Genomic DNA, 19837 nt, shown 5'->3' on the forward strand with positions numbered 1-19837 from the left:
AAAACATTCTACATTCTCATCTTCAGTCTCTCCATTTGGCAGCATGGTTCATTGTATGAATCAATCCATTTCTTCTTCCCTTTCCCAGCAGGTGGTTAATGTACTTCAGGAGGCTTAGCACTAGGAAGTCCTGCGCAGGCAAATGGAAAAGATTCTCTCATTGGATGCAGGCAAGAGGGAAATCTTCTTCTCAGCCTACTCTTCCTCTGATCCTGGAATACTTGGCTGATTTGCTTCAGGGTGGTATTTTTTATTTTCCTCTGTCAAGATCCATGCTTCAGCCATTTCTGCTCATTGTTCTTTTGAGCAACCCATTTTTTCTCATCCCCTGATGAAAATGTTTCTCAGAGGTGCTTGCAACTTAAAACCTCCAAGAAGGACACCTACTCCAGCTTGAGATCTTAATTTTGTTCTAGAGAAGCTCAGTCTTCCTCCTTTTGAGCCAGCTGCCACTGCAGATTTAAAGTTTCTCTCTTGGAAGACTGCCTTCCTTTTGGCTATAACTTCAGCAAGGAGGGTTTCGGAGCTGCAAGTTTTGATGGCTGTGGAGCCTTTTCTTATTTTCCCTGCAGATCGTCTCTCTCTGAGAACCAATCCCTCTTTTATGCCTAAGGTGGTTTCTAGCCCGACTCTTAATCAGTCCATACACCTTCCTACTTTCTTTCCTAATCCTCAAAATAGAGGTGAAAGGATCCTACAGTCTCTTGATGTGCACAGACGGCTCAGGTTTTACCTGGACAGGACTAAAGACCTTCGGAAGTTAGCACAGTTATTGGTCAGTTTTGCACCTGGAGCTCAGGCCAAAGCTATCTTTAAGCAAACCATTTCTAAGTGGATTGCACATTGTATTACTTTCTGTTATTCCTTTCATGGCAAGGTTCTTCCTCCAGGGGTTAGGACCCATGCCACAAGAGCAGCTTCCACTTCTGCAGCCTTTTTAAGGGGTGTCCCTAAGACATTTTAGAGGCTGCCACATGGTCTTCTGTTCACACGTCACAAGGCATTATAATTTGCCTTTGTTTTCCAGACCCAGGGCAGGGTTTACCACTGCTGTTCTGCAGGGCATTCTTTCCAATCTTTGATTCTGTTGGTGCCTCCTCCCTTTTCCCCTTTTCTGGGCTTTGATAATCAACCCATTGGTTAGGACTACAACAGTGAAACACGATGAACATAGTACAGTTGTGTTGTACACTTACCATAAATATAGATGTTCAAGTGTATTCACTGTTGCAGTCCTGGTTTCCCTCTCTCCTTCCCCCTTTTTCTTGGTCCTTTCCTGTTCTCCTTTCCTAAGGTACAGGCTGAATCTAGTTTTATTTGCCAAAGTTTATTTTGGCTTAAGCCTTGTTTTCTGAGGACTCCTGACTGTTATGGCAAAAAAGACTGGGGAAGTGACGTCAGCTGCCTCCTTTTGTATCAGGAATCCTGATGTCCTTTACAACCAACGACAGCCGATGTCATATTTACTTACCTTTGGTATTCTGGCCAATTGAGGGCTACCGGGAGCCGGATAACCCATTGATTAGGATTGCAACTGTGAATACACTCGAACATCTACATTTATGGTAAGTGTACACAAGTGTACTTTCTGATGCCATTTGAAACCTGGGCTAGGGCAAATGTCTAAGAAGAGTTTGTGTTTGGGTTCTGGAAGTACGATATTTTGTCAAACAGCAGTAGACTTTGCAACAGAAAATTTGGAAATGCAAATCCAAGGACGATGCATGCAGTATGTAAATACCTTTTACTGTTAAATAGACAGCAATACTTTAAGGAAATGTTAATTATTTTTACAGTCCAATAAAAGTTCACTGAAATTGTAACTCTGTATTTAGCAAACATTAAACAGTAACACATTATGCCATGAACATGTCTTTTAGGCTGCCATGGCACACCTTGAAACCCTTAATATTGATGCAGAGCAGGCTCATCCTCCAGCTACCAAAGAAAGCATTGATTGTCTCCCACAATTCAGTGTCACAGATGATCACAGTGGTAAGATAAAGTCTGTTATTTATGTAGTATTCGGATAGCAGTAGCATAATAAATTGTGTGTGATTCATAATGCTTTGTTATTCCTTCGTTCTCATTAAGTTCGCATAAGTTAGATGTCCTTCATGGATGCATCTGCAGTCATAACAAATGGGTTGTCCTGTCGTCAGGCAGCCCTTCGGTTGGCCGGATTCCAAAGTCTGGGTCCGGCTTCGGCTGATGTCGCACTTCACCCGACGTCATCTCTGCTGGTCTTCGGGTATAAAGGCATCAGCCGACGCCATTTTCCTCAGTCTTTCTTGCCGCGTGGCGCCCGAAGCAGAAGCTGTTCGCAAGTGCCGGTCGGTCAGATCCAGAGATTACTACTACCGAATACTACTTCAAGACTTCTAAAAGCTAAGTACCCCGGTTGGGACTCTTTCTTGCCTCAGCCGATGTCAGAAAAAGTCAATAACTGTTTAACTTGTGGGAAACAAATACCTCATAAAGATTTCCACTCTTACTGTCTGCCTTGCTTAGGCCCAGACCACAACGTAGCAGCCTGTTCGGCCTGTGCTTCTTCAACCGAACGCTAAGGCGCCGGTCGGAGTTTGCTGAACAGTTTTTCGCTCAGACTTTGCGTACATTATGCCGCCGGATCCTCCGACTACCCAAATTGTTAAAAACGCAAGAAAAGACCGACACTCGGTCCGCGGTTTCGCCGAAACCACGGTTAAGCAAGCGCGAGTGTCGGTTTCGGCGAAACCGAGAAAACTGGTCAATCTTCAGCGAATCCATGACTACTACTGAGGCTCCCGCTACTTTACCTGAATCGGCCTCAGAAATTTTGCCTACAACTGTGGCTTCTAGTGAGTTATCAGACACCATCCCTTTGGATGTCTCTACCCCAGCACGTGGTGCTGCTAGACCCCCTGCAGCCATGTCTATCAAGGCCTTTGCCAGGGCTAAAGCAGCCAAATCTGCTAAGTCAGTGCCTGTTAAACCTCCCTCACACAGGCCCACTTCCAGTTCACAAATGCTTACTCTGGCAGAAGATTTAATATCCTTAATTAGGGGATCCCAATTTCACCCAGACAGGGCCTCTCAACCCCCAGAAAAGAGACCTAGGACAGAGCCCCCCGAGCCTGTGTCCTCTGATGATTCTGCGGATGACTCCGACATTACAGAACAGCCAGAGGATCCTTTTTCTACTTATGAAGACTCTGATGCTGAAGAATCCATTCCAGCTGCCTCTCCACCAGAGGAATTTTCCTTTGGGGAAACCTTACATGCCATGAGAGAGCAATTTCAATGGCAGGGACAAGATTTCTCAGATTCAAGAAAAAGGCTTAGGACTTTTCTGCACTTACCACAACATAGGCCCTTAGCTATTCCTCCTGTTTTGCCTGTTGTGGATGATGCATTTAATGATGTCTGCACTGCTCCTGATTCTTTACCTCCAGCCCCTGCCAAACCTGATAGATTTTACAGGGTACCAGACACTCATCACCACCTATACAAGGCCCCACTGGCAGACCCCAAAACTATTTCCCAGGGGCCTAAGGCAGTAGCCTCGACCACAGCAAAAAACCCTATTCCTTCAGAAAGGGAATCCAGGTCTTTAGACAGATGGGGTAAAAAAGTTTACACTTCTGCTACTCTCTCAGCTAGAGATTTAAACTGTCAGTTTCACATGATCCAATACCAAGAGTTTATGCTTGATCAGTTAACTAAAAAACTATCATCTGATGAATCTATAGATAAGAAATATGTATTAGAAATGGTGAATAACATACAACAGGTTAGTAACCATTCCTTAAAATGTGGCTATGATAGATCAGCCATGACTGGCACAGTGATAAGAAGACATGCATGGTTGAAAGAGCAGGTCTTACCGGATCATGTTAAAGCTAAGCTATTAGATGCTCCTATGGATAAGGCCAGTTTATTTGGTACACCTGCCCAGCAGGTAATGAAGAAAATGGAAGAAAAGGCAAAATCTGTACAAACAGTTAAAGATTTCTTACAGGTTCAGCCCCCAAGGTTTAGCAGGAACTGGCCTGCCAAAAATTGGTCCTTTCCTGACTCCACAAGATCCCAAAGGGGCAGGAATAGACGCTCCAGAGGCAGAAATCAATCCAGAGGAGGTGCCTACAGAGGACGACAGTGGCAAGGTAATAACAGAGGCACAGACACAACCACTACCACTGCACCAGGGCAATCACAGTGACTTGGCTCTAACTCCGCCTACCAGGGAGCAAATAGCAGCACCATTAGGCGGAAAGTTAGCCTTATTTTCGAAAAATTGGCACTATGTCACAAAAGACAAGTGGATTCTGCAAACCATAGACCAAGGCTACCGGTTCCACTTCCACACCTTACCAGTCAAAAGAGGAATGCCAAACCTGCCTCCAAATCAAAAAATAGAAGCTCTACAGCAGATAACGCAATTAACAAAGATGAGAGCTGTGGAAAGAGTACCAATAACAGAACAGGGCAAAGGATTCTACTCCAGACTCTTCCTAGTACCAAGAAAAGAAAAAAGTTGGAGACCTATTCTCGACCTGTCCATCTTAAACACATATATCATTGTCCCAAAATTCAAAATGCTGACCCTACAGCAACTTCTTCCCATGCTGGGCAAGGAGTGTTGGCTGGTAACTCTAGATCTCAAGGAGGCATACCTGCACGTCCCCATTCGACCAAATTGCAGAAGATACCTCAGATTTCTTGCAGGATCAGAGCATTATCAATTCTCAGCATTGCCCTTTGGCTTATCTACTGCGCCCAGAGTATTCACAAAATGCCTGGCATCAGTAATCGCCCACTGCAGACTACAGGGAATCCAAATTTATCCATACCTGGACGACTGCCTGCTACAAGCGGACAACAAAAGCAAGCTGACAACAGATTTACAAAGGGTCATTTACTTGCTACAAGCCCTGGGATACACAGTCAATTTACAAAAGTCGAGGCTGATACCATCCCAAACAAGAACATTCTTGGCTGAATTGGACACAGTAAAACAAATGGCATTCCTAACTGCAGAAAACAAAAGAACTCCCTCTTTACTTCTTGGCATTAACAAAACAGAACAAACTAACAGCAAGAAAAGTTCTGCAGGCCTTGGGCTTCATGGCATCATGCATAATCTTGGTCCCGCATGCCAGACTGCATATGAGAAAACTACAGTGGTACCTAAAGAATTTATGGTCCCAACACAGGCACAGCCTAGAAGCAGAAATACCACTAATCCCATGCCTAAAACAGGAGTTCCTATGATGGGCTCAAGCATGCCAGTCAAACCCAGGCCTACCCTTCCACAACTGTCGAACAAGCCAAACCATCACAACAGACGCCTCAGACCTAGGATGGGGGGCGCACATGCTGGACAAATGCGTACAAGGATTGTGGACTCAGGACCAGCTGCACCTGCACATAAACCAAAAGAAATGCTGGCAGTAAAACTGGCAATCCAAAATTCAGACCATTCCTCAAAGAAGGCCATTTGATGATAAGGACAGACAACACCACAGTCATGTGGTACATCAACAAACAGGGAGGCACTCATTCATACCCCCTATGCAGAATGACTTTGGAACTTTGGAATGTGGCACTCAGCTACAACATCCAGTTACAGGCAATATTTGTACCGGGAAAGGAGAACACCCTAGCAGACATGTTAAGCAGAACCACCTCGGATGCTCACGAATGGATGCTACACCCGGACATCTTCAAGACCATCACAAAGAAATGGGGAATGCCACAAATAGATCTATTCGCTTCCCCTCTCAATCACCAGCTCAAAAAATTCTGCACAAGGACATTCCACCTACTTGCATGGAAGGTGGATTCGCTCTCCTTCAGCTGGAAAGGTCTGACAGCATATGCATTTCCACCTCTTCCCTTGATACACAGGGTATTACTAAAAATCAAGGAGGAACGTCCAAGGATAATCCTGATAAGACCGAACTGGCGAAGACAACACTGGTACCCATTGCTGAGGAGCATGTCTCGGGAGAAAATGTGGTCAATACCCCTGATGCCTTTGATGTTAACTCAGAACAGCTACAGCATCATGCATCCAAACCTAAAAACTTTGCAACTGACTGCCTGGAACATCACATAGCAGCAACTAATCCAGATCTTTCCCAAAGGGTTAAAGACATTATCCTTGAAGCCGCAGACCTTCAACAAGAAGGAACTATGCAGGAAAATGGAAAAGGTTTGTCATTTGGAGTGCTGAAAGAGGAAAAGATGTGTCGAATATAGATATTGCTAACATTCTGGAGTATTTGGCAGAGCTTCTACATACAGGCCTGTCCTATTCCTCCATCAAGATACATGCATCAGCTATTTCAGCAGAATACAGCTTTGATCCACCTGTCTTTTCACATCCTCTACTCAGGCAGTTCCTCAGAGGGATCAAGAATGTAAAACCTCCTAGGAAACCACCATTACCAGCATGGGACTTGAACTTTGTGCTAGAAAAGTTGACACTCCCTCCGTTTGAACCAGCAGCAACAGCAGATCTACAGCACCTGTCATGGAAAACTGCTTTCCTACTGGCAATTACCTCAGCAAGGAGGGTTTCTGAACTTCAGGCCTTAATGGCAGTACAACCCTTCCTAATCTTCCATCAAGATAGGGTGTCCATGAGAACTAATCCTACATTTATGCCTAAGGTGGTATCCAGGGTGTCTTTAAACCAGGCAATCCACCTACCTACCTTCTTCCCAATCCACAAAACAGAGGGAAAGAATGCTGCATACCTTGGATGTACATAGACAGCTATGCTACTACCTGGACAGAACCAAAAGTAACAGAAAAACTGACCAGCTTTTTGTAGCCTATGCAACAGGAAGGGAAGGAAAAGCAATTTCCAAACAGACAATCTCCAAATGGATAGGAAATTGCATACGATTCTGTTAATCCTACCATGGAAAACCAAAACCACAGAACATTAGGCCTCATTCTACAAGGGCAGCAGCCACTACCACAGCTTTTTTAAGGAGTGGCAACCAAGGACATTATTAGAGGCGGCTACTTGGACCTCCGTTCACATTTGCCAAGCATTATAATTTACCTCTGTATTCTAGATCCAGAGCAGGGTTTGCCACTGCTGTACTGCAGGGATCCTAACCACACCATAATTTTGGTTCCTCCTCCCTAGTCCCCTGGCTATGGTATTCTACCCATTGGTTATGACTGCAGAGTGCATCCATGAAGGACATAGTACAGTTTTGTACCTACCATAAATGTAGATGTCCGAACTGGATAGCACTGTTGCAGTCCTGGTTTCCCTCCTCCTTCCCCCTCTGTGGTACTCCTGTATTTCCTTTCCTAAGCTACAGGCTGAATCTAGTTTTATTTGCCAAAGTTTATTTTGGCATAAGCCTTATTTTCTGTGGACTTCTGACTGTTTTGGAAACACTGGTGTCATATTTACTTACCTTTGGTATTCTGGCCAATTGAGGGCTAACTGGAGCGGATAACCCATTGATTAGGGCAACTGTGAAACACTGAACATCTACATTTATGGTAAATGTACACAAGTGTACTTTCTGATGCCTTTGAAACCTGGGCTAGCAAATGTCCAGCAGAGTTTGTGTTTGGGTGAAGTCGACATTCAAACAGCAGTAGACTTTGCAGCAGAACTTTGGAAATGCAAATCCAAGGAGTATGTAAATACCTTTACTGTTAAATAGACAGCAATATTAAGGAAATGGGCTGCCTGGCACAGGACAACCCTTGTTATGATGCAGATGCTATCCAGCTACCAAAGAAAGCATTGATTGTCTCCCACAATTCAGTGTCACAGATGATCACAGTGGTAAGATAAAGTCTGTTATTTATGTAGTATTCGGATAGCAGTAGCATAATAAATTGTGTGTGATTCATAATGCTTTGTTATCCTTCGTTCTCATTAAGTTCGCATAAGTTAGTTATACTGTGCTCAGACTGAAGGCTATTGAGCAATGCTGTGTCTTTGAAAGTAATGATGTATATCTCTTCACCTACCCAGGCATCCAAACTTAGTTTAAATCTATAGTGTCAGAGAATCTAATCTTGGAAGGAATTTTATTCCTGTGTCCTGTTATTGTTGGCGTGATAAATTTGTTTCTGATATTTGTTTGTTTTTCACTAATGTAAAATATTTATATTATAGCTGTGAGATCTGTGGCTAGTAGTAGGAATCAAGTCAAAATCTGCCTGTAATTATTCATCATTATGAAATGTGTAAGCTAATAGAATTTTGCCAGTGGTATATCTGAAGTGAATGGAAAACAGTTTTAAATTCTTGTTTTGGTCAGAGTAACTCAGATGTGTCACTAAAGGTACATGTTTGGCTAATTTCCTTAGAACATTTTCTATCTTAATTAATTAATTACTCTTTAGTGTATATGTAAAAAGTCTCATTAAATTCAAGAATGGGATGGATATAAGATGATGTCCTTCTGTATCACTGTTGCAGTATTCTTCACTGAAGGAATCTCCTGCCAAGGATAGCCCATTGCCAGGCCAGTATACTAAAACCTTTAAGATCTTGTAAATGTCTTATGTAACATGTATGCTGTCGCATAGAACATAGGGCATAAAGGTGACATGGGCGCAATTGCTAGGAACTTCTTTGCCACCAGCACTTTTGATGTGCTGGTTATCAGTTTGTTTCAGACAAGTGCCCCGCTGAGGTTTCTTCTCTGTTTTTTTTTGTTTTGTTGTTTCCTTGGGTTCATGTCATATAAGAAGGGGAAATATCAGTATGGGAGACAGAGTCCCCATAAAGACCATCAAGACCAGTGTCTTTTTTACCTAGGTGCTTTCCACAGCCATATGCAGTGCTTTGTCAATCATTTGTCTGTAAGACCATTCATAGTCACTTATCATCCCCATCCTTATACCTGAAGAACCAGTGTCTTAAATTGTTGGTTCAGGGTGCTATGGTGAATGTGACAAGGTGAGGTATTGCCAGCCATGCCAGAAGAAGCAGGGCAGTGGATGTGTAACATATGCCAGCACAGCTAGCTGGAATTTTGTAAAGAATTATATGTCATTTGTATATCAAACTGATTTCTACAGATGCTTGTGCTGAAAAATGTAGTTGTAAAGCTGCTTGTGTTAAAAACTACCAACAGTGTGCCATGACTCTATTTTAACTGATTAAATGTATATGTTTTAACAGAGGATACTGGAAGAGAAGAGGTTAAGTTCAGCCCCAGTTAACGTTTAGAAAACTATCATGAAATTAAATTACCTGGTTTAGGCCATAAAGGTTGTATCTTACAGTTCTGATTGCAGCCAGAGACTAAATGTCTGTTCCAGAGAATGGTTTATTAGCTCCTGTAAGAAGAGTGGAATTGTTTTATAGTTTATAGCTTCCAGCTGCTGTAAAACATCTCAGCAAAGCTCTGTGTGCATTATAACACACATGTCCTAAATTCTGGTTCAGTTTCTAGCAATGGGGGTAGCGTGGGATCCAGAACTCAGATGACCAGATGTATGTGATGTCATTCTGTAATCTAGGACAAAAATGATGTTTTAATACCAGATGAGAGAGAAGTCTCGGAACAGTCTGTTTTTGGAACCTGATAGAGAAGGACCCGTCACCTGCTTCATCTTGCCTTGCTCTAGTAAGTGAACCAGGGAACAGTATTTTTTAGATCAGTCAGGAAAATATAGTGAGATTAGTTAAGTACTGTTTTTCTGTATCTGTGTGAATCTATTCTGTGTTATTTTCATATTTACTGTATTTGAAACTCTAGTGTTTACTGTAAATAGATATTTAGTATTTGCATGTTCGTTTCTTATTAATTATATTTAAACTTTTCATTGTGGCTGATATTTTAGAGAATATTTTAATCTCTGAGAGTGCTTGTATGTATTTGGTGACAGCTCTGGCTGCTCCTGAAAGCCTTGTTGTTGGTCAAACTACAACTTGTGTTAATATTAATTTCACTCAGTATAATTGGGTACCCTTGCAAGAGCCTTAGAGTAGCTTGGCTTTGGAGTGTCTGCTGGGAACTTCCTTATAGTCTGGGCAGAACAGGGCATAGCTAGTAAATCTGTGCCAGCCTTTCCCAGGTGTGTGTTTGTGTGTCAGCTGTTTGGAGCAGGGCACAAAGCATTGGTTTCACAGACATGGTGGTGAAGAACTTGGCTTGGACACTCGGCTGAGGTCTCAATTCTGTAGCTGTGCCGGTGAGGAGTCTTATTGGGGACCTGGAGAGAGACAAATAAGGAAGTCCAGACCCTGAATTGAGTATGTTCCTTGTGTACTCTTAAGGGAAATTGTGCATGATGCAGAGAGCTGCATCTGGAAATACTGGGTGTATCCACATTTGTTTCAAGTGAACACCCTCTCCAGTGCCAGTAGTGAGTATTCAGACTCCTTGATTACTGTCCCAGAGTGGGGACATCACATATCGGTGAACAGTGGTGTGAATTTAATTGAACTTCTGTAGCCTGGGTGCAATTGTCACTGAAGGTGTGTGTATTCTTAGCAGTCACAAAGGTAAACATTCAGAATTTCATTTCACAGCAGTTTTATGTTTTTTTTTTTTTTTAGTTTAGTCAGGAAAAGCAGGCAAAGATATCAGCAGAGGATTTATGACTAGCTGTTAAAGAACAAGTTGGCCAAGGTGTGTGAAGCCAAAGGACTGGTGCATGCCAACCCGACTAAGAGGAAATGACTTCAGCCTTAATCACAGCTCAGACCAGTGACCAGGAGGATAACTAGTCTGTTGATGGGAATTTGCAGTCCTCAGAAACAGGACAGTTTACATTTTCCATAGAGAGCTTAACCATCCATCTGGAGTTAGAGACTTCAGCTGGAGGCCAAACATTTGGAACTGGTATAATTGGAGAGACTGTGGCATTTGGAAGCTGAAGAAAATGAGAGAATGCAATGTTTGGAGGCTGAAGAAAAGGAGGCGCAATATCAACATGAGAGGGAGATGCTGACTCTTCAACAGGAACATGGAGGTAATGGGGAAGGGAATAACTGAACCCCAGAAGTAATTAAGGTCAATAAATTTCTTCCGGGTTTACAGAGGGTGACAATTTTGATAGTTTTACTCATGCATTTGAAAGAGTATGTAAACATTGTAATGTTGACCAAGGGCTCTGAGTACAAGCACAAAATGAACCTGTAACTGCTGAAGGTGCACTGTTACAAAGAACAAAATCCAAAGAGAAAAAGCAGTGACACCACCACAGATGACTGGCAAACTTGTTAAAATCCAACAAAAAAGATGAACACAAATCTTTTACTGAAACCTTGAGACATAAAACATGGCGAGGCAAAAATAAAATCCCTTTCAAACGATAAGCGCTTTCAGAAATACATTCTTCAGATCATAAAGGGAAACAGGAACAACATGCTTTTAAAAGATATGCACAACCAATTGGCTTCAGTTTGTTCTGCCAAAGAACCAATCTGAAAACCGCCAATCAACAAACTTGAAGAGAAGTACTTATTTGCATAAACCAATCAGTCAGAGTATCACAAGCCAATCACACCCAGGTATCATCCTTGAGCTCCAATCAGAAAACTTGCCAATCAGAGCACTTAAAAGAAAACACACCTTCACATCAACCAATGGCTGTTCTCCTATGCTTCAGAATAGGTCTCAGAGGAACTGTAGTGTTTAAACCAGGAGGCTTGTCTGCTCTTAAATATATGATCCATTTGGTTTCATTCCTTTCAGTATTGTTGGTGATATCTCCTAGTTTCATCCCTTTAGATGTAACTTCAATAGCCTTAAGCTTAAAAAAGTGTCCTGGAAATTGATGCCAGTGCAGATGGGCTGTCAAGACAAGGTATGCTTTAGTGTATTCCCAGATAGGTTCATTCCTCTCAAGCAAAGTTCCTCAGGGGTCACTTGAAAAACTAGCTTGAGTCTTCAAAGGGGGGATAGATGTGATGATCTGAGGTATTGCCAGCTATGCCAGGAGAAGTAGGGCAGTGCATGTTTAAAATATGCCAGTACAGTTAGCTGGAATTTTGTGAAGAATTGTATGTCATTTGTCTGTCAAACTGATTTGTACATATGCTTGTGTTGAAAAATGTAGTTGTAAAGCTTGTGTTAAAAATGTGCCAACAGTGGGTCCTGACTCTCTTGTAACTGATTAAATGTATTGTTTTTAACAGAAGATACTGGAAGAGAAGAGTTTAAGCTCAGCACCAGATAACTTTTAGAAAAATATCTTGAAATTAAATTACCTGGTTTAGGCCAAAAAGATATTCTCTGGCTGAAATCAGAACCGTAAGATACAATGTCTGTGCCAGAGAATGATTTATTAGTTCCTGTAGGAAGAGTGGAAGTGTTTTTGGTTTATAGCTTCCAGCTGTTATAACACATCTCAGTAAGGCTCTATCTGTATGTATGGTAATGTGTATGTGCTAAATTCTGGTTCAGTTTCTAGCAATGGGGTAGCATGGGAACCAGAACTCCAATGACCAGATGTATGTGCTGTCATTCTGTAATCTAGATGAAAATTATGTTTTAATGTCAGATGAGAGAGAAGTCTCAGAGCAGTCTGTTTTTGGAAACTGACAGGACCCCTTACCTGCTTCATCTTGCCTTGCCATAGTAAGTGAACCAGAGTATAGTAATTCTTTAGATCAGTCAGGAAAGTATAGTGAAATTAGTTAAGTACTGTTTTTCTGTATCCATGTGGTGGTGTAACTACCTTATAGTCTGGGTGGAAGGGGGCATAGCTAGTAACTCTCTGCCAGACTTTCTCACGTGTGTGCGTGTGCGTGTGTGTGTGTGTGTGTGTGTGTGTGTGTGTGTGTGTGTGTGTGTGTGTGTGTGTGTGTGTGTGTGTGTGTCAGCTGTTTGGAGCAGGGACACAAAGCACTGGGTTCACAGAGAGGGTGATGGAGAACTTGGCTTGGACACTCGGCTGAGGTCTCAACTCTATAGCTGTTCCATTGGGCACTTGGAGGGAGACTGATAGAGAAATCCAGACCCCAGACTGAATGCATTCCCTGTGAGTTCATAAGGGAAATTGTGCTTGATGCAGAGAGCCACATCTGGAAATACTGGGTATTTCCATTTTTGTTCCAAGTGAATGTCCAGAATGTCCCTCTCCAGTGCCAGTGGTAAGGATTCAGACTCCCTCATTATTGGCCCAGAGTGGGGACATCACAGTGGAAATCTCCCGTCCTGAGGGACAGCCAGCTTCTAAGAAAAAGGTCAGGAAGTCTAGGCCTGATTCTGTTGCTGTCCAGCCTCCAGCGGACACCTTTCTAGAGTTAAGTGAAGGCCCTGAAGACCATCTGGTGCTTGCATCAGATTCCTCTGCCACAACCCTGTCTGAGACAACATGGATTTGAGTTCTTGCATATCCTCAGAGGCTTTTCAGATGCCTGCTGCAGATGTTGAAGGAGAAACACAGATGAATATTTCCGAAGAGCTGAAGTGATTCCTCACATCATAGTCTGGGAGGAGATTCCTGGTACTCTTATTGAATCTCGCTAAGGGATTGAACTGCCAAGGGTCAGTAGGGCAGACACCCCACTTAAGAAAGAATAAAAGACAAAGCATGTTACTCCTATTACTAAAGGTCTGCAGTGTACATGACAGGATCTTACCCAAGGCTTTTTTAATGCCTCCATGGCCTTGAAGCCTCCTTGAGGGGTTTCAGTCTGTGCTCCTTCCTGGTCTTCCAGTCCTGTTAAGAGGCAAGAGAACTGGATTCCTCAGATGAGGACTTACATTCTGGAGAGGAATCCCTAGCTCACTCCTCTCAAATTCCTTCTCCTCTAGATTATGGCTCAGAGGAAGCAGATTGTTTGAGCCCGGATTCCCCTTTGGAAGAATTATCCTTTTGGGGATATTTTGTCTTGCATGATTGAATACTTTAAATGGGATTGCTCCTAGGTCTTTGACATTCAAAACAGATACTATGCACTTTTACAAATGGAGTCACCTAAGATGTCTGTACTTCCTCCTGTTTTGGCAGCTCTTTTGGATACCTTTTATGCTGCCGCTGTAGCTCCAGAGTCTCAGCCCTCTGCCTTATGAAACCTGATAAGTTCTTTAAGATGCCTGAGGGCTGCAAGTTTTTGTTTGTGTCCTCCTGCTGATCCTTGCGTGGTTTCATTCTTTACAGATAAGCCTTCTAAACGTTTGTTCTCCTCTAAGCTCTTTCTTTCAGTTAAGGGTAGTAGAGCTATGGAAAGATTTGGTAAAAAAGTGTACACTGCTGCCATCTTGTCTTTTTGGGCTATTAATTATCAAACCCATATGACCAAGTACGTCTTAGCTGTCCTTTCTCAGGTTGCTAAGGTTGTATCTGATCTTCCTGATTCTGAAGAGAAAACTTCTGCTCTTTTCCTGCTTGGGTTCACTTCCCAGGTTGCTTGTCACTCCATAAAATGTAGTTATGATGCTGCTGATGCCACTTTCAGTGCTGCTGCCTTTGGTTATGTGATGAGGCATTATTCTTGGCTTTGCCTGATGATATTAAAGCCAAAGTGTTGGATGCTCCTCTGGATAATAAAAATCTTTTTGGGACAGCTGCGACTGACGTGTTCAAGTCTCTCTCTTGCAGGATATAACCCATATAGCTTAGTCTATTGCAGTATTGATTATTCAGACATCTACTGTTATGGAAAGGGTATTTACACAACTGTAGTTTTTATAGAGAAGTGTTAGATTGTGATAATCTCTTAAAGAAGTAGATTTAAGCAAGGGTCCCATATGGTGAAGAGCTGTTTTTCTTAGGTTTTGTACGTATAATTGTCAAAGGAAAATTCAAATAGTCAGTGGTAACCAGAAGACTTCCAGTAGGTATTTTGCTGCTTCTCTGACATGAATGCTGATAATGCTTTGTGATGTGAAGACAAAGTCATTTATATCCAAGTTTACTACTAAAGTTGCTAGCTTGCAAGTTTTAGATGCATTGTTGATGACCTTCCCTGATAGTTTTTGGTTGTGCATTACACCATCTTTCGGGATTTGTATTTTTTTTTTAAATTCTACATTCAAAAATGACTGCATGCCTGGATGATTCACGCAGTATCATGTAATATGCCAGTTATATAAGCTTACTTGTCTCAGAAGACACTCATTTCTTTGTCACTAAATAGTTTAGTGATAACACCAAGGCCAGCCAGCCAAAGTCCTGCATTCACATATCTACGTAGCTGTGTGGTCATCTAATTGTCAACATTGCCTGTACAGTCTAGTGGGGGGAGAGCACAATAGTGACAGCTGTCAAAATTGTCAGTGATTCTGCCTGGCAGCTCAGCTTCAAAGGTAAGAAAAGTTGATAGCCTACTTCACAAAGGTAGAACTGGAACAGCTCTTCACTTGAAGAATTGATTGTAGGGTCCTAGTCACATCCTTGGTCATAGGTCACACTGTCATCAGAAGAGCAAGCGCTGAGAAACCTGGTGCAAGATTAACCTTGAAATTGTCCAAAAAGGCCCTTTAACTCCTATGGCAGGGAAATTGCCTTTGCCTAATGATGGCTTGACCCTGAACCAGTCCTCTACCTCTGCCAAGGACGTTGGATCAAGGGAGGTGTGATCTTAACTCTCACCCTCTGGGGTGCATCTTGAGGCTGTTTATTTTATTTAACATTTGTTTACCAGGAAAGTCTGACTTGGAACGAAGACAATTTTCAGCAGAGGCCCGGGGAGAGACACTTCAGATGCATGCCTTTGTAATATGGAAGGAAACCTGAGTACGTGGAGAAAACCCACACAAATGCAGTGAGGACATGCAGAGTCTGCACAGAAGGCACCCCAGCCAAGAATCAAACCGGAGAACCTCTTGCTGTTAGTTGACACTTCTACTGCTTCACCACTACGCCGTCTGTGCCACATCATTGTCATATGATATGATTGGTTGGAGCTTGGACCTGACCTGTCTGATCATAGAGATCATTCCTTTTAAGTCATCCTTTTAGAATTCAGAGGTGATACAGACTAGACCCCTGACCTGCATGGATCAACAGACTATGGTTGAGAGAGGTTTCTTTTCTTCCTTGTCTAGATCTCACATCTCAGAGCCTAGACATCTTACAGATATTTTCTAGTAGATTGTGTCATGGGATACTGGATAACATCCTTAAGGAGTTTGTACTAAACTCTACTGCAGGCTTGGAGCAGGTCTTTACCTACCGTATACTGTCTTTGGCTAACTTGCATTTCATTGCCAGTTCCCATGATGCTTAGAATTTGGCCAACCTATGATCATCAAGGAGGGTCCTCAATGTTAGATAACATACACTTTCTTAACCATATTAATTAATACCTACAAGTAGTCCCTCCCTTCAAAGTTATTTGTAAATTATATTTTTCGTACTATATTATTTGGGTGCTGCGGTAGCGTTGTCGCCCCACAGTAAGACGCTGTTCGGTTCGATTCTCAGCTAGAACGTCTTCTGTGTGGAGACATGTGTGAATGGGCTTACCTTCGTTGAAGGTTGTGCGTCAGAGCTGGCAACTTGGTACGTAAAAATCTACTGCCAATCATTAGCGGACCGGAGTTCCGCTGTGGCGACCCCTAACCCGGAAAAGCCAAAAGACACAAACAAACAAACAAACAAAATTATTTGGTCTATGAGAAGTCCCTCCTTGATTAGGAATACCCTCCCATCGTCCTCCTGTGGATGAGTGATTCTTCCATAGCCAACTGCTGTTGGAATTTCCTGTATGTTAGGCAGAAATGTATTCTTAATAAGGTGATGTTGAATCTGTATTGTTTGTTCTTGCTTCACTGGGAATTGCTCTTTAGTGACAATGGGAAGAACTGTCTAACTCTGTGGTTGAACATACTTATGTAACCAGTGCATTATGTCATGACATGTATTAGCTGAAAGTGTGCATATTTCCCCTCTTGTAGGATTTTGCTGAAAAGCGTGCTGAATTTCTGTTGCTAGTGAAGTGATTCCCAACCTTCAGCACCCATCAAACCTAGATCTGTTGTGGATCAGTTGATAACGTTAATAACCAAGGACACACATTCTCTGTGTTTCCAATAAAATACCATAAAAGTTTGGAATTTGAAATGAGTTTTAGAAAATGAGATTTACTTTGACATTTTAGGCCAGAGGATTCATTTAACTTAACTTGTATTTTTTTCTTATATTTACTACTTGAAAACTGTACATTTGCTTTATTGAGCACTCTTAATTTTGTTTATATATGGCTGCAGTAAAATTAGAATCAAATCTCAGTAAAGACCAGAAATTACACTTAGCAATCCAGGTATTTCCCAAATTTTAGCTTATTAAAATGGAGTACCATTTTAATATCCTTAAATCAATGTCTCTCGTAAGAATGTATCCAGGTACTTCCGAACTTTTAGTCTATTAAAATGGAGTGCCATTTTTAATAATCTGAAATCAGTGTTTCTGATGAGAATGTTTCTGCCATATACACAACCGTTTGGCTTTCCTCTCTACCATTTCTTCCTGCATTCCTAAATGTGCACTCCAGGCTAGGCATATGTATGTCGCTTGCTCATCAGTCTTACCAGCCACTGATGAGGAGAAACTGGCTGAAGTCATTATTAATGTTCAAAGCAAAAGGTCTTGAGCCACCTACCCTACTCCCTCTGAGTGAGGGTACAGAGGAAATTTGTCTTTCTTGTTTGGAGCTGCATTTTCACTGGTGCTGGTGACTCCAGCATCCATGTTTCTGTTGCTAACCCAGTGGTATGCTATGTTGTGTCATGTTTACCAGTGCCAGTGATGTCTCTGCAAGTACTAATTTTTTTCAATATCTGCCATTCAGCATTGGCTGCCCTGACTTCAGTTATGCTAGATCAAGGCTGACTGTGTGTTTTTTTTTTTCTTACATAGGCATTTTGACCTCTTGATGTGTCAGTTAGTGTAGGGGATTAAGGCTGTGAGCTGTAAATAAGCTGCTTCCTGTAATCAGGGGTAGAAGAATTGATTCCTTCCACATCCATTTGCCTGCTGTGAGACTCTGAACAAGTCACTTAACCAGATAGTACTCCCATTTTGCCCTCGAAAAAGGACTTTATCAAGTGGGATTTCCTATTTACAAACAGATAACATAAAATAAAATAAAGTAAAATAAATATCCTCAGTGCAAACTGTGGAGAGCAATTCTAAACAGTCACTTAACCAGACAGTGCTCCCATTTGTCCCCCCAAAAAAGGACTTTATCAAGTGGGATTTCCAATTTTGCAAACAGATTAAATATCCTCAGTGCAAACTGTGTAGACATTGCTCCTGTGGGTTTTATCAGCCATGTTTCTTCCTCCAGCTGTCTGTTGTACATTAATATCACTCAGGAACCTCAACAGTCTCTTCCGCGGCAGTCTCAGGAATAATCAAAAATATCATAGTCTTCTTCACACAGTCTGTCAGCTAAAACAATGCTGTACTTTTGAGATTCTAAGCCTTCCTTAAAAGGAGTAGGATGGCCATGGCTAAGACCAGATATGTAGTTTTCTATAAATTGCTCCCTGTTGAGAATCTTGATGAGGAGAACAGGGCTATCTCTTCTCCTTCTGTGCCCACCAAGGCCCTAGGTTTGGGAGATGCATCCAGTTAATGCAGCAAAAGAAAGCTGAGCATTCAAACTCCATTCATTGGCCCCATATTTGTTCTGCATTTCTCTACCTTTGATACTACTGAATTTGCATGGGAGAACCTGGGCATGGTATCTCCTGGGTCATGTAATCATGTTTTATGGATCCTAGAGAATATTTGTGTAGAGACTTCAGATCCAGATACCATTGTCTGCACCAGAGAAGTCAGCCCATCAGAGTCCAGTCATCGGTTTACCAGACAAGAAGTCCAGAGAGATGGACAGTGTTGGGAAGTATATTTACCCATTTACCCACTTTGTCCTTGCAGCATCTTAGAGTCGTGGTGCATCTTGAAAGGGGACCTGGCTGATAAAATAAACCTGCCATTGAGGGAGAAAACCAGGTGGACAACTAAAGGAGAATTAGAAGATCCAGGCTGTGTCCTCCTTAAAACTAAGACATCATTGTGGTACACGTTAGTAACATGGTAGAAGGCACTGTTAAAGCAACATGATCTGGTATTTCCATGAACCAGCAGCACTGGGTACATCTTAGACTTCATTGAGGGCACCAGTCTGATATTATTTGGCTTTCTCCACAACCAAACTTCTCCTGTTTCTAAGGAGATTCCCAATTAAAATATGGAAACTAGTGAAATTCTAACTTCTGTGGGTGTAAAGGTCCACCCTCCACAACAATCTTTTTAATGCAACACAAAGAGACTAATATCACGTATATTACTACTTTTTGCCATGCCTGAGACTAATACTGCATGTGTTCATTCATGGCACAAAGTAGTGTCATGAGAATGCTGGAAAGAAACAGTCTCCACCATTTAGATTCCATCAAGGTTCCAGACCCAAAATATAGGGTTTTGGGCAATCACTGGGAGGCCCAAATCAATCCCAGGCAATCAGCAGCAACACTAAGACCTTGCGCAACTTCCCTGTTCTTTGCAGCTGTTGGTCACTTCTCCCTCCATCAGAATGCTTTCAAAAAGCTTTTGAGGTGTAATATCACTTAAATTCCATTATCCTTCTTGCTTTATATCCACTCCTATCCAAAATAAGTAACATGGAAGAATATGTTAAACCTTTTCCAAAAAACAGTCACCAAAAAGGTCCCAGTAGACCATAAAAGCTTAAAATGGTAGTCATTATTGGACCTCTGTGACCTGAATACCTTCATCCCAAAATAAATCTTTTGAATAGCTACACTACAGTCTGTACTTCTTTGTCAGCAGTAGAATGAACAATGCTGTCTTGGACCCTTACCACACTTTCCTCCATATCAGAATCACAGGAGTCCAAGAGGTTTTCTTTTCTTTTCTTTTAGCACAAAGCCAA

The 19837-nt window shown here is 42.1% G+C and overlaps 1 protein-coding gene across 3 annotated transcripts in view; it reads left to right on the top strand.

The window, feature by feature from the left end:
- Positions 1-19837, top strand: part of PJA2 (praja ring finger ubiquitin ligase 2) — a 1087778-nt gene that overhangs the window by 863558 nt on the left and 204383 nt on the right. For all 3 annotated transcript variants that reach the window (XM_044064273.1, XM_044064274.1, XM_044064272.1), the window contains one exon: positions 1881-1995. In XM_044064273.1, coding sequence (XP_043920208.1) covers positions 1881-1995 — 115 coding nt within the window. The remainder of the gene's footprint in view (positions 1-1880; positions 1996-19837) is intronic.

This window comes from Protopterus annectens, chromosome 2.part2, assembly GCF_019279795.1.
Source record: "Protopterus annectens isolate FY-2018-M chromosome 2.part2, PAN1.0, whole genome shotgun sequence".
Taxonomy (NCBI): domain Eukaryota; kingdom Metazoa; phylum Chordata; order Ceratodontiformes; family Protopteridae; genus Protopterus; species Protopterus annectens.